Source organism: Drosophila innubila (genome assembly GCF_004354385.1).
Source record: "Drosophila innubila isolate TH190305 chromosome 2L unlocalized genomic scaffold, UK_Dinn_1.0 4_B_2L, whole genome shotgun sequence".
Classification (NCBI taxonomy): Eukaryota; Metazoa; Arthropoda; class Insecta; order Diptera; family Drosophilidae; genus Drosophila; species Drosophila innubila.
This window is the reverse complement of record NW_022995372.1, coordinates 8,866,000-8,878,317: the sequence shown is the minus strand read 5'-3', so window position 1 is coordinate 8,878,317 and position 12,318 is coordinate 8,866,000. Positions and strand designations below refer to the sequence as shown.

At 34.4% G+C, this 12,318-nt stretch overlaps 1 protein-coding gene across 4 annotated transcripts; it reads right to left on the bottom strand.

Moving 5' to 3' along the window:
- Positions 1 to 505: 505 nt before the first annotated feature.
- Positions 506 to 10,276, bottom strand: LOC117781050 (protein Hook homolog 1). Of its 4 annotated transcripts, XM_034617767.1 has the most exons (7): positions 9,781 to 10,276; positions 5,015 to 5,325; positions 3,632 to 4,478; positions 2,792 to 2,890; positions 1,937 to 2,029; positions 934 to 1,133; positions 506 to 878 (listed from the first exon to the last, which is right to left on the bottom strand). In XM_034617767.1, exons 1-7 carry the CDS (start codon positions 10,234 to 10,236, stop codon positions 809 to 811), a joined length of 2,076 nt encoding a protein of 691 aa, XP_034473658.1. In that variant the 5' UTR covers positions 10,237 to 10,276; the 3' UTR covers positions 506 to 808. The 4 variants fall into 4 exon arrangements, with proteins under 4 accessions (XP_034473658.1, XP_034473659.1, XP_034473660.1 ...); XM_034617768.1 differs by having other exon boundaries at positions 506 to 1,133; XM_034617769.1 differs by lacking the exon at positions 1,937 to 2,029.
- Between the last annotated feature and the right edge of the window lie 2,042 nt (positions 10,277 to 12,318).

The following is a 12,318-nucleotide window of genomic DNA, read 5'->3' as shown; positions in this document are numbered from 1 at the left end:
TCTTTTTTATTAATTTACTGTTTGCAAATAAAACGTGTGTCAGCCTTAGCTCGCAGAAAACAGAACGGTAGTCAGTTCATTTATTTGATTTTGGTAAATTTCTGTAAGTTTTGTGGAGCTTTTATATTTTTGTAATTAAAATTGCTTTATTTTGAATCTAACTTAGAGTAATATAATTAATCAAATTGAATTTTAAAAATTGCTAAGAAATTGTTTGTTTAAATAACTTTACGCCTTTTTTATTTCGGTACTGTCGATGATTAGATTTCGATATATCGATAATCATGTGCTAGTGGAAACATGCTTGGCAACATATTTTTTGTTATGCTTAGCAACATGTTTTTTGATTTGATGCGATTGCACTTGTCAATTTTTTTAATCAACATCGCTGTATTTGGCGACTATATAAAAGCAATCTCTCCGTGCTCTAGCTAAGGCTTATCTTACTAAAATAAATTTTCTGTAATAAAATTATGCTGCCACTTAAAAATAAAACATGAACATGTTTAACTAGTTTAGCATTTATTTATCATTAAAATTTCACTGAAACACAATCAAAACTATGTCTGATTTTTACTTATGCCTGAGTTTTATCTGACAACCAGGACTACCAAAAGGATGTACATTTTTTTAAATTAAAATATATTTCTATTTGTAACGCATTTTGCATTATTTAAGGACGTACTCGTTCGCTTAACAAAATTATTTAAATAAAATTACACAGCTTATTGGAAATTTTTACAAGGTTCTTTCTTCGTTGTGTTCGTCGCCAAACAAAATGGGTACGTCTCAATTTATCAAAATTATTTTAAACACAAAATAAAATTGAAAATAAATTCGTAATATAAACAAGACACAAAACAATGAATTTAGCGACACTAAAAAATAAAACATTATTTTGCAGACTCTAAGCAAATATAATAATATTTTTACTTTGGCGATCGTGCTTGATTGATCTTCTGCTTCTCCTCATCGGTGAACTCCAGAATACTTTCAATTGCCTGAAGATGGCCCTGTGAGTTCTCTTTATCCGTTAAAAAGTAGAAAATAGCGCTTTTGAGGAACTGCAACGTTACTTCCGGATCAACATGGGTGCGATTCTTTTGGGCCTCCAACAAACGACGATAAATAGTCTACATTTAGATCAATTGTTAGTTTGAAAATAGAGGAGAGAGTGCAAAAAGAAAATCTTGAGATTAGTCAACATATATACTTTAGAATACATATTAAATGTGAGGTTAGATTGCTTTTACAAAAAATATAATCATTGTAATGGTATTTACATAAAATTGATTCATTTGTGCTTATGACATATGAACATTTATATTATGTATATGTAACACTGAAGATTAAAGGGAAATGTAGTATACATATTTAGTTTTTGGGCAAAAGTTCAAATGGATTTGTCTAAGGATATATAGTTTTATATAAAACCACATGCTGTATGTATTTACTTAAAAGGTATACTTAGGTATATTTAGCTTTAAATGTGTGGATTTATCAGAGTTTTTACTTCCGGTTGCACTATAGCAACGAAATGTTGATCTTATATTAGAACATACCTTTAGTTACCATTAAATAATATCAAAAATATTGTTGGTAAAATGTTCCAACAAGGAACATTGCGAAACCAAATAAAATTGAACACATTTCATGTTTCATTTCACGCATTCCAGCCCAGCCCAGCCCAACTCCAAGAGCCCCATTTACCACATAATGATGCCGCGTATGTAAATGAATTGTATAAGTATTCGGGAGGGGAATTTGATTGATGAAAGACCAAAATGTTCGAAAGCCAATGATTAAATAATAATGAAAGTAATATAAAAGTAGTTTTGTTAACTTTTGGTTTTTGCAAATAAATTAAAAATTTGGTTAGGTACAATTTGTTAATATCTTGGATTTTAAGTTTTGGGTTTTTACGGATATTACAAACCTTACGCGCGCCAAGAACCCACAAAGAAATCGCCTCCTTTGCAGTAAGGAGGGCGTGATTACTGCCGCACTCCCTCATTCTACACTCTGATGCCTACAAAAATAGTTTGTTTTGTTGGTTATACGACAAAAGTATATATTTAGATATATATGTATATAATAAAGAAATCGGAAGAATTTAAGTTGTTAAAAATATTGCCAACAAAATTGTAAGGGAAACAATAAGAAAATCTATAAATCAGCTGTTAATTGATAAGAAAGAAATACAAATGTCATTTAAATATATTTAGAGCACATGCAAGTAATAACTGTATAACTGTAAACTGTACTTGAATCATGCATACACTTTTATCCTCTACGTGACTGTTCTTTAAACTTTAAAAACTTGAAACTCTCAATGGAACGCAACGGAATGGAACAAGAAGCAAGTAAACAAAAACAACTATATGTACTTGAAATCAAAACGTTGCTTTTAATTGAATGCAGTTTGTAAATAGTAAATGGTAAAAATTATTTAATTATTATGTTATGATTACTTAAAAGCTATAAATGATAATTTGAAAATTTGAATTATTTTGCATTTACTTTGACGCACATTTCAATTAACTGCAGCTTTTCCAGCCAGGCAAAGCGCCAAATTGAAATGCGACGTCTTAACCAGAAGCACACACACATGATTGATTGATTGATGTGTTTCTTTTCATGTTGTTGTTGTTGTTGTTGTAGTTGTTGTGGTGGCTGTTGATGTGTGTTGTTGATGTTTATGGGATGAGTCGCTTGACATTCACGATGCAACAAAATGCAACACACAAAACAAAACCGAAAATAATATTAGAAATATATTGAAGAATCTTACGCGTATATTCTCCAGTTCATCCTGTGTGCTCTGCAGCTGTTGCAACAGCTCATTGATGGACACTTTGCTATCTGGCTGACGCTGAGCCAGTTCCAAAGCCTGGAACATTATGGAATGAAACACAATTAAAATAATTACATATCATTACTTTCAATTTGCTCGACAGTGAGTACTCGCTACCCTAACGATACTTAGTACATTCTTGTTTTTTAGTTGATCTTTCCGAGTAGATCGGCATCAGGTTACGACTGATTAAAGTTTTCGAAAAAGTGCCAAGGGAAAAGTATGGGAAATAATGAAATGTGATGAAAAACGATTAATTTTTCCCATTTTAATGCAGAATAAAATAAAAGGTCAAATAATGATCAAATTGGCATTCCTCTAAGGCTTGACAAAGTTACTTTGGAAGTTTTTAAAAGTGTCAAGTGAAAAGTATTGAAAAAATTTACAGTGATGGACATAAATAGATTTTTCCAATTTCGATGCTAAATGTAATAAGAGTCAAGTTGTCGATATCTTACAAAAATCGATAATGTTGAGGGACCATAAAAATATCGAGCTAAAGTAGTTGAAAATCGCATCCACGAAATTCGAGCTTTCGATGTATTTTTACAAACAGAGTTATTACTTCAGTAATTAATATTTATCAATTTGCGAGAGCGGAAACAAATACAAATAGACAGACAAATGGATATATGCCAAGGCTAATCAAGAATTGATGTACTTAATGTACTCAGTGTTCCCTCTTTTTTTTGGCAATAATTATAAAAAATCTTCTACACTTTGGATAGCGAGCATAAATACGTAAAGACAAATATGGCGGCAAGTACGAGACTGTACCTGATCGGCGCGAGAGATACGCTCGGCTTCCTGGCCCTGTTGATACATATGCAAATACATTTTATTTTGTTTCTCCTCGTGCTCGATTAGTTTACGCTGCAGATCCTCCAGTTGTTTCTCCAGCTCCCGAATTCGCTGCTTCGCATGCTCATAGTCCGGCACAATATCCGAGTATCGTGTGTTGCATTCAGCGAGCTTTTGCAGCAACGCCTCGACCTTGTCGTTGTGGGAACGCTTTAGGTCACTGCTGGCTCCGTCCTGGGTACGTATCAGTTCCTCAATACGATGCTCGTACATGCGAATTAGCTCCTGCCGTTGTAATTCGTAATTCTCCAGGCTGCTGGCTGCTGCCTCGGGTGTGGCATTGCCACAGATCTCACTTTGTGTCTGAGAATCCTTCGAGTGTACCGACGACATTGTTAGATCCTCAAAGTGTCCCGAATCCGCATACGAACTTTGCATCTCAGCTGAAATTTGTTGATGCTGTTGCTGGTGACGTGGACTGCATTTCGCCTCATCCACCATGTCCACAATAGGGGAGACATCCTGCGATGTCTTCAGCTCCGCCTCACGTACGGTTACCGCATCTGAGGAGGCGGAACGTTCCTCCGGCGAACTCAGCGATGCCTTGAACAAACGCAGCTCCACAACTTCCCGAGTTAGACGCATTATTTCCGTATCCTTAGCCTCCAGATCCTGTCGCGCAATGCACAGCAGCTCCTTGAGGCGTCGTATCTGACGCTGGGCACGCTGCGTTGGCGTCAGATACTCCGGACCCACTTGACCCGCATAGTTCGAGCAGTGCACCACATACTTCATCTTGCGTCCACTGAACGTGGTGCCATTTCTGCAAGATAATGAACATTAAGATTTCAATAGTTTCAGTAACATATAAATATTGAAAGGGATTTATATGTTAATACATGCCTTTTTACTAGAGACAATATTCAACTTAATATACTATATTCAATAGATTCTATATGCACCCAACTTTACTTTGTTAATTTTAATGAATATATAAATAACAATAAAGAGTAAATTTGTTATAAATTCATTAACCTTCTTCAAAACTTATCGCGAAAATTAAACTTTAAGAAATTAAATAAACTAAGACTTTATCGAATATTTCTATTTTTTTATATCAAATATCCTAGTCGAAAAAATAATTTATTCTTTCCAAAAACAGAAATCTTACTATAAAATTTCTTTGTGAAAATCTTTTCCTTCCTGAAATGAAATTATTATAAAATTTCCTAGTGGAAAGTTATTTTTCTTTTCAAAAAATGCAATTTGTATTATCATCAGATGATACTGGTGACTTGTCGTCTCTCTTTCTTTTTATTATCTCTTTCACCTGCTTTTGTTTAAAACACCAACACTCACCTGGCCACGTAGGGATGCTCACAAGACATGGTGGAACGGCCCGAGGTTGTGGTTGTAAAGGAATACATCGAGTCTAGATCATCATCCAGATAGGTGCTAGGTGAATCTGGTGTCACTGGCGGCGTCTTTGGCGATATCTTTGTCTCATGCACCGTCGACAATTTGGTGGACTCCTGTTTCTTGAGAGTCTTCGACGAACGGGAGCCGGTGTGACCAACTGGACCGTTCAATGGTGTCTTCGGTGTCTTTGGAGTGGACGTAGACGTCGAAGTGCCAGTTGTCTCAGCACTGCCGCCGTTTAGCTTCAAAGACTGCAAATAGAAATATGTTTAGTCAGAGCGATTAACTGTTTAATTTCTTTCTTTCTTTTGCTTTTTTTGCTTTCGCTGCTAATATCTGCGGTTGTTGCGTCTAAATCTCTCAATTGCTTTGCTGCTCACTCGTGCATAGTTCGCAATGTTGGCAAAAAATAAAAAATAAAAAAAAATAAAAAACACACAAAGATAAAAATATCACAAAGAGATCGGGGTAGGAAAGGTAGGGAGTCCAAGTTGTAGGGAGATTGAAAACAACATCATACAATACCGAATAACGTAACGCCCCGAAAACCAATTTGTTGTTATACATTTACAAAACATTTTGAGCACCAGTGTTGGCAACTTTCATTGTGGCATTCGTCTCCCTCTCTCTCTCTCTCTCTTTTTCCCCCTTGCAGCCACTGCAGCATATTTGTGGTCAATTAACTGCCTATTACCCTCCAGGGGGGGTTAGTTTTGTGGAGCCTTTATTATGTGGTTAGAGCCCTAAACCATAGTCCAAGTAATTTCCGATTGACTGACAGAATGTATTGTCACCTTCAGACATCACTGGAAGTTAAGGTTAAGGAAGTTATACAAATTTAAATATAGCTAGAAAGCTAAAAGAGCAGGTTAATTTAAATAAAAAGAAAATAAAAAGAAATACTACAAATCAAAATATATCTAAATTTACAGATGTTAATAAATATTTAAATACTTCTTCTGCAAATTTACTGAAAGTTAACTCTTATCTATTTCTTCATTATTTTGTCTCGTCTGTACATTTCTTTTTTTTTTTTAAGTGTATGACTAAAATTGACAGTGATGGAAAAGAATTGAAATTTAAAATTTGAATTCAGAATCAAATAAGAGGCCGAATAATTAGTTCTATGTTTTAAAAAAAAGTTACCGAAACCGAAAAATCAAAACTGAAATAGAACCTTTGATCGACATATGTAGTTGCTTCGGGACGTACCAGATCTGAGACCGGATCGATGTTTGTTTCGGTTGATTTCCTGATTTGTATTTTAATATTTAAGTCTATGATTTATTCAAATTAAATAGTCTACAAAATATAGATAGGAATATGATATATTTAAGAATCAACGCAATCAAATTTTTAGTTGTTGCTGAAAAGAAACCTGAAAAAAGTGCCGTCTGACAGTTTTAGAGTGACCCAAATGTGAATTGATTTATGTAGAATATGGAATGAGTTGAGGCAGTCATTGACCAACTCGTCATTGGTTACTTTAGCCCCATTGTCAGCTCTTTTAACTGACTGCATACGATATGACCATTGTCAGCGACAGCTGCAAGTGGTTGGTTGAAAGCAAAACAGCAGAAAGTTGTTGCAAATCTGGTTAAAAGCAGAGAGACTCAAGGGGGGACCCTACAATTTAGAAGGTGCGTTCAGCACGTTCCTCATGCATATTTCATAATCACCATTAATGAGTTTCTTGCCCTATTTTTAATTGTTCAACCGCTGGGGAAATACTGAGAATACTTCATGGCACTTCTTACAAATTCTTGCAATGAGTTTTACGCACGAGCTAACTGTCGAATTATGAGATACGAAAACAAAACAGAGTTACGACTATCTGAAAGTGTATGTATATGATGGTAACTCTACACCACGTTAACTGGGCTAATATGCGTAGCTGTTACGTTGACGCAACTCACACTTAAAAAAAAACAATTGAAAGTCCACTACAGTCACGTCCCATCAATTTGCATAGTATCTTATATGGACCGCATATCACTTAAACTACCCAACTAAGAAAAATCGATATAGCTTTGATTTGAGTGCTACCTGTACCATCTTTACTGTGAGTATGTATGCCAGGCAGGTGGTGCACTTTGTCATTGCAATGTATGCTCCGTAATGGTCATAATAGCCCAGTTGGAACACTGCCAAGATGTTTTTATATGTGTTGCAGGCATCTTTTTTGGCAAACTTTTCAATATTATTTGCCTACTTTTCAGGGTCGCTCAAGGAAGAACGAAGGTACAGTCGAACTTCCCTAAAATTAACTATCTTAACACAAAATGACTTCCATAAGGCATTTGATTAAATTGTGTAACCAGATATACAAGAAAAATACTTTCAAAATAAACTTTACTGCAGCAATTTTCAAAAAATTATTTAATTTATCTGTTGTAGGAGTATTCTACAGAAATGCTTCTCTGTACATAAGATGCTTAGTCAACTTGTATACTTTATTAAATAATTAATAAAACTAATTCAACGTATATTAATTTTTTCTTCTTATTTGTACAACTAATTTAATAAACTAACACAAAGATTTTAATAAAATATTTCCTTCAATTTTCGTAATTTATTAAAGTGCTTCAGATAAATTAATAAAACATTTTTTAATATTTCCGTTATAAAATAATTTGTGGTATTTGAACAAATCTTACTTTCTTTTATTGCTAACTCATCACTTATTACCAGTCTTTATTGTTAACATTATTATTATTAATTTTGAAATATTTTTTTTTCAACTTTCTTTAGTTGCACATTCAATCATTTAATACAGTTCAAAACAGTTAGTTGCACAAGTGTTGCCACTGAACAATTTATCAATAATCATTATTTATTTATTCATAAAAAAAAAGCAAAGGGCCAACGAACTGTGGTCTTGGGCTGGCCAATTGTGGCTAAATAAAGGCCACCATGGGATAATTACCATTAAAAAAGCATGTTAAAACATGCCACAAGCTGCTTGCCGCAAAGCTGTTGCCATTGACTACAATTTAGAATGCGTTACGTTACATTCACACACAAACACAGGTACAGATACAGACACAAACGTATGTATATGTATCTTTACAGATATGTTTGTTCACACGAAAACTCAAGTTTTGCTTAATTTGAGGTTTAAACAATAACACAGAAGCAAAGAGCGCGACTGAATGAAGGTTTGAGCTTTTGCACGCGTTCACTTTGAGCATTAAAAATTAACTGAAACGCAAATCGCAATGGGCCAGAGAAAAAGTGAAGAAGATGCCCAAAAAGAAGCAGACAAGAAAACATTAACAGCAACAACAACAACCCCCCAAAATGACAGCAGTTGTGAGAGAGCAAGAGAGTGAGTGAGTGACTGCAAGAGAGAAAGAGAGAGAGAGAAATAGAGAGAGAGTGTGTGTGCTAGTAACTGTGGGGGTGCATGTGTTTTGATTCTTTTTCTTGGTTCCGTTGTCAATATTTGCAAAAGCTGAGATTTAAACAATTGCATTTCTTCGTCAGCTGTTTGCCCTGTGTACACTTTGGCATGGAACAGCAAGCACAAAGTGGAATTGAAACAGCTGCAAGCGGAACACGAGTGACAGTTGTTCGCCTCGTTTGCCAGATTATTCAAGCTTTGCTCTGTTTACCAGCTCCGAAAGAGCGGAGAAAGAGCAACACGGAAGCACTCATTTTTCCAAACTTCAAAAAACAATAACAACTTTGCAGTTACTTCAACTTTGTAATATCTTGAACCCTTTGAATTTCATTTGAATAACAAAGCTAGAAAACATTTATTTAAATTGAAGAAAAATTTAACTTTGCTATAAAATTTATATTATTATAATAATAAATATATTCTTTAGTTTAGCTGCACTTAAGACAATTTTATAGAAAATAAAGCTAAGCACAAGGAATTGGAATACCAAAGCCAAAGCTTGTTAATTATATATTAGCAAGTGACACCACTCGACTAGGAAATACTCTGCATCTCCTATTTGCGAGTGTCATTTATTTCCGATACTTGAATATATTTTTTGTTTGTTAGTCAATTACTATGAAATTCTTTAAATAGTTTGACCTTTGGGTTTGTTCAATATAAATAAATCTTAATATAACATTTTGTGCCTCAAGCTCTTACAGACTTTGCAATAAAAAATATGCATACCGTCGGAATGACACATATTTAAAGATTCTGCAAAATGAAGGAGTTATCTGTTGCGTAAAATGACAGAAAAGAGTAAAATATATTCTTAATCACAGAGTATACAAGCTTAACTGTTTTGACCTCTTGAACTTTGTGGAAAGCCTAATGCTAAGATCCTAAGGACCTACACTTGCAGGCTATCTGGGTATGACAGGCTATATGTAATTATAATTATAGTGACAGCTCTCTCGCTTGGGAATTTTATAGGATGGTTCAGACAAGTCCTTAAGCTCTACACTCGCAAGCTTTCTGTTTTTGTTAAGGGTAGTGCATGTGAAATGCCTAGAATTATATAGGGAGCAATGACAGTTGTCTCGATATGGAAATTGTGGGGGTTGTTAAGAGTCCCACAGGCGTTTTATAATGAAAGTGGACATGGTATTGACAGGCGTGTCTGCTTACGTCTGCTTTCCGGGGGCGGTTCTTATTTTAAGTTACGTAGGTCAGCACGGGGTAAATGCTCGTAATAAAAATCGATACAACTACAAAATGTATGCCAATTCCAAAGGCAAACTCAACGGGAGGTACAACTTACCATATTACGCGACTTGGAGCCGGACATGTCCAGGCTGTTATTGAGCTCCGATTCTTGCTGGGACAGGCACTGTTTATCGCTGAATAATGCATGGAGTGGCGCCTCCGTTGTTGATTCCCGCACGGATGTCGACGTGTTGTGGCCTAAATTGCTCCAACTGCGATTACGCCGTGTGTGGGCGTTTAATGGAAACGTTGACGATGAGCTCTCTGGGAGCTTGGCGCGCGTACTGAATTCACCGGCGGGAACATCGGACTCATATTGTTGATGATGATTCGATTTTGTGCCGCGCAAGCGCATGGAGGCGGAACGACGCAATGGAACAAATTCGGCATCGCTTGGATGTGGTATGCGTGTGGAAGGTATTGTTGTTGTTGTTGCTGTTGGACCTGTATGTTGCAGTTGCTGCTCCTGTTCCTCATTTGATGACGTCTTAAGTGGCAACAACGACGTCATCGCTAGCGCTGCTGTTGTTGTTGTTTTTGCTATTGAAAGTGAAAATGCAAAAATGCAAATTATTGCAATTTTATTATTGTTGTTGCTGTTGTTATTTGCTATTGTCTTGCACTTTCAAAATTGAGCAATTTTTCAAATGAATGCACGACTTAAAAGCTTCATTATCTTAAATGCTCGCTAGTCCAAATAATTAAAAACTTTCTTCAGCTAAACAATTAATGAGCCACCTCCCTCTCCCCCCCTCTCACACTCTCCCTCTCTCTCTTTCACTCTCTGTCTATTTCTTCCCCTTTACTTGCATTGCATTTTGCTTTAAGTTAATTTTTTCCAATAACAAGTGAAATTGAAGTTGGTTGCATGTCGCGCGTTATGAAATTCAAAAAATGTACTATATTTTTTAAACATATCTGCGGCTTTGGTTATGGATAGGTATAGTCTTTAGTCTTTACTCTTTGGCGTTCTAGTTACTTAAAAACCCCATTGCCAAGTCTTGGTTAAAACCAAAAGCAGCTGTACACACATTTCAGTTACAAGTGTAACCAACACCTTTAACCAACATCTCTGTGTTGCAATTCCACTTATACAAATCTATATCTTTAGTTGAGAAAACTTGATTAGATATTGCCAATTACTTATTAGTCTAGAAAGTTTGCGAAAACTTGCAAATAATTTATATAAAAACATTGCTTTTGTTTAATATAAAATAAGTGTTGCTGACGTTTACCTTATTTACTTGTGAGTACAACAAAAAAAATGATTGAAAATGCAAGGCAAAAATTTAAAATTATAAACATGTTATGGCTATGAACTGATCTGACAATAACAAAAATATTTTACCCTTCTTATAAAACTTATGTTTTCATAAAAAAAATTATTTATTTTATAATATTGATCTGATTTTAAAATATATTAAATCTAATAGTAAACATCTGATCGCATATTATCAAATAATACATTTCTGATTTAATCATACAAAAAATTATGTAGAAAGGGAAAATGATTTAGTGAAAATCTGATGTTAACAAATTTTAAAGAAGAGAACCGAACCTCTATTTAACCATCCGTACAGAAAATAATGTCACTCTTATAATATTATTGTTAAACTCATTTAAAAAACAAAAAATACCATAAGAAAGCTTGATTTACACATTTAAAAAAATCCAACAAAAAACTGAAGATCGTATTACTCTAAAGTATTCAAATTTGGGGTATTTAAATTTCATATGAACAACTTACCAGCTATTTGATATACTACTGTCTCGAATAAACAAAAATTAAATTTACAACATTAAGAAGATTATTTCAAGAAATAATTTTAAAGTTTTCTTTGAAATTTTTAATTTAAATTAAAGTGCATATGTTTTTATTCAAGTATCTCCAAAGATTCACATATATCTCAGGTTTCGAGAGTGAATTGCTTGAGCTGAGGTTGGTACGAAATATATGATGATAAAGCATTTCAAAGATTGACAAACTGTTGCATGTGGTGATATGTTCTTAACGTTTTCACTGAGTATAATCGATAAAGAGTCGAAAATTAGTAAAATGAAGACACAAATTACAGAAATTAAAGAAATTTGTTGAAAAAAACGTTTAACTCTCCATTAAGTGGACTCTGCCAAGGGCATGATTATCTTCTGCTCCAAACCTTAAGCTTTTCTTTCACTATTATTGTAAAGTATTTCCGCTTATTTCTTATGGACGAGCAACAACAACAATGACAACGAGCCAAAATAAAATATATACACGTATATAGTTGAGTTTTGTTTAGGCCATAAAAGGTCAATTTCACAGCTGAGCAAACGTGTTTTCATTTTTGTTTTGTACGTTCAAATGGATTAGGACATATGTACAAGTTGTTTAGCTTTACTTTGCCGCATGTAATTTGTTGTAATACTATGTAGCTGTAGAAATAGGGAATATTCAATTGGAGATAATTTAGGTAACAGGTTGGAGGTGGAAGTTAAAACTTTATATTGAGCGTAGAGAATTTACCTGTGATCGGTAAATCAGATAGATTAAAGAAAAACCGTAATCGAAACCGTAACCTCAAACCGGTATTATCCGATTTAAATTTGTTAA

Excerpts from the sequence above, each read along its gene's own strand:
- LOC117781050 (XM_034617767.1), bottom strand. The coding sequence starts at position 10,236 with ATGACGTCGTTGTTGCCACTTAAGACGTCATCAAATGAGGAACAGGAG. Across the intron at positions 5,326-9,780 it reads GCTCCAAGTCGCGTAATATG|TCTTTGAAGCTAAACGGCGG; the intron begins GTAAGTTGTACC and ends TTCTATTTGCAG. Across the intron at positions 4,479-5,014 it reads GAGCATCCCTACGTGGCCAG|AAATGGCACCACGTTCAGTG; the intron begins GTGAGTGTTGGT and ends ATTATCTTGCAG.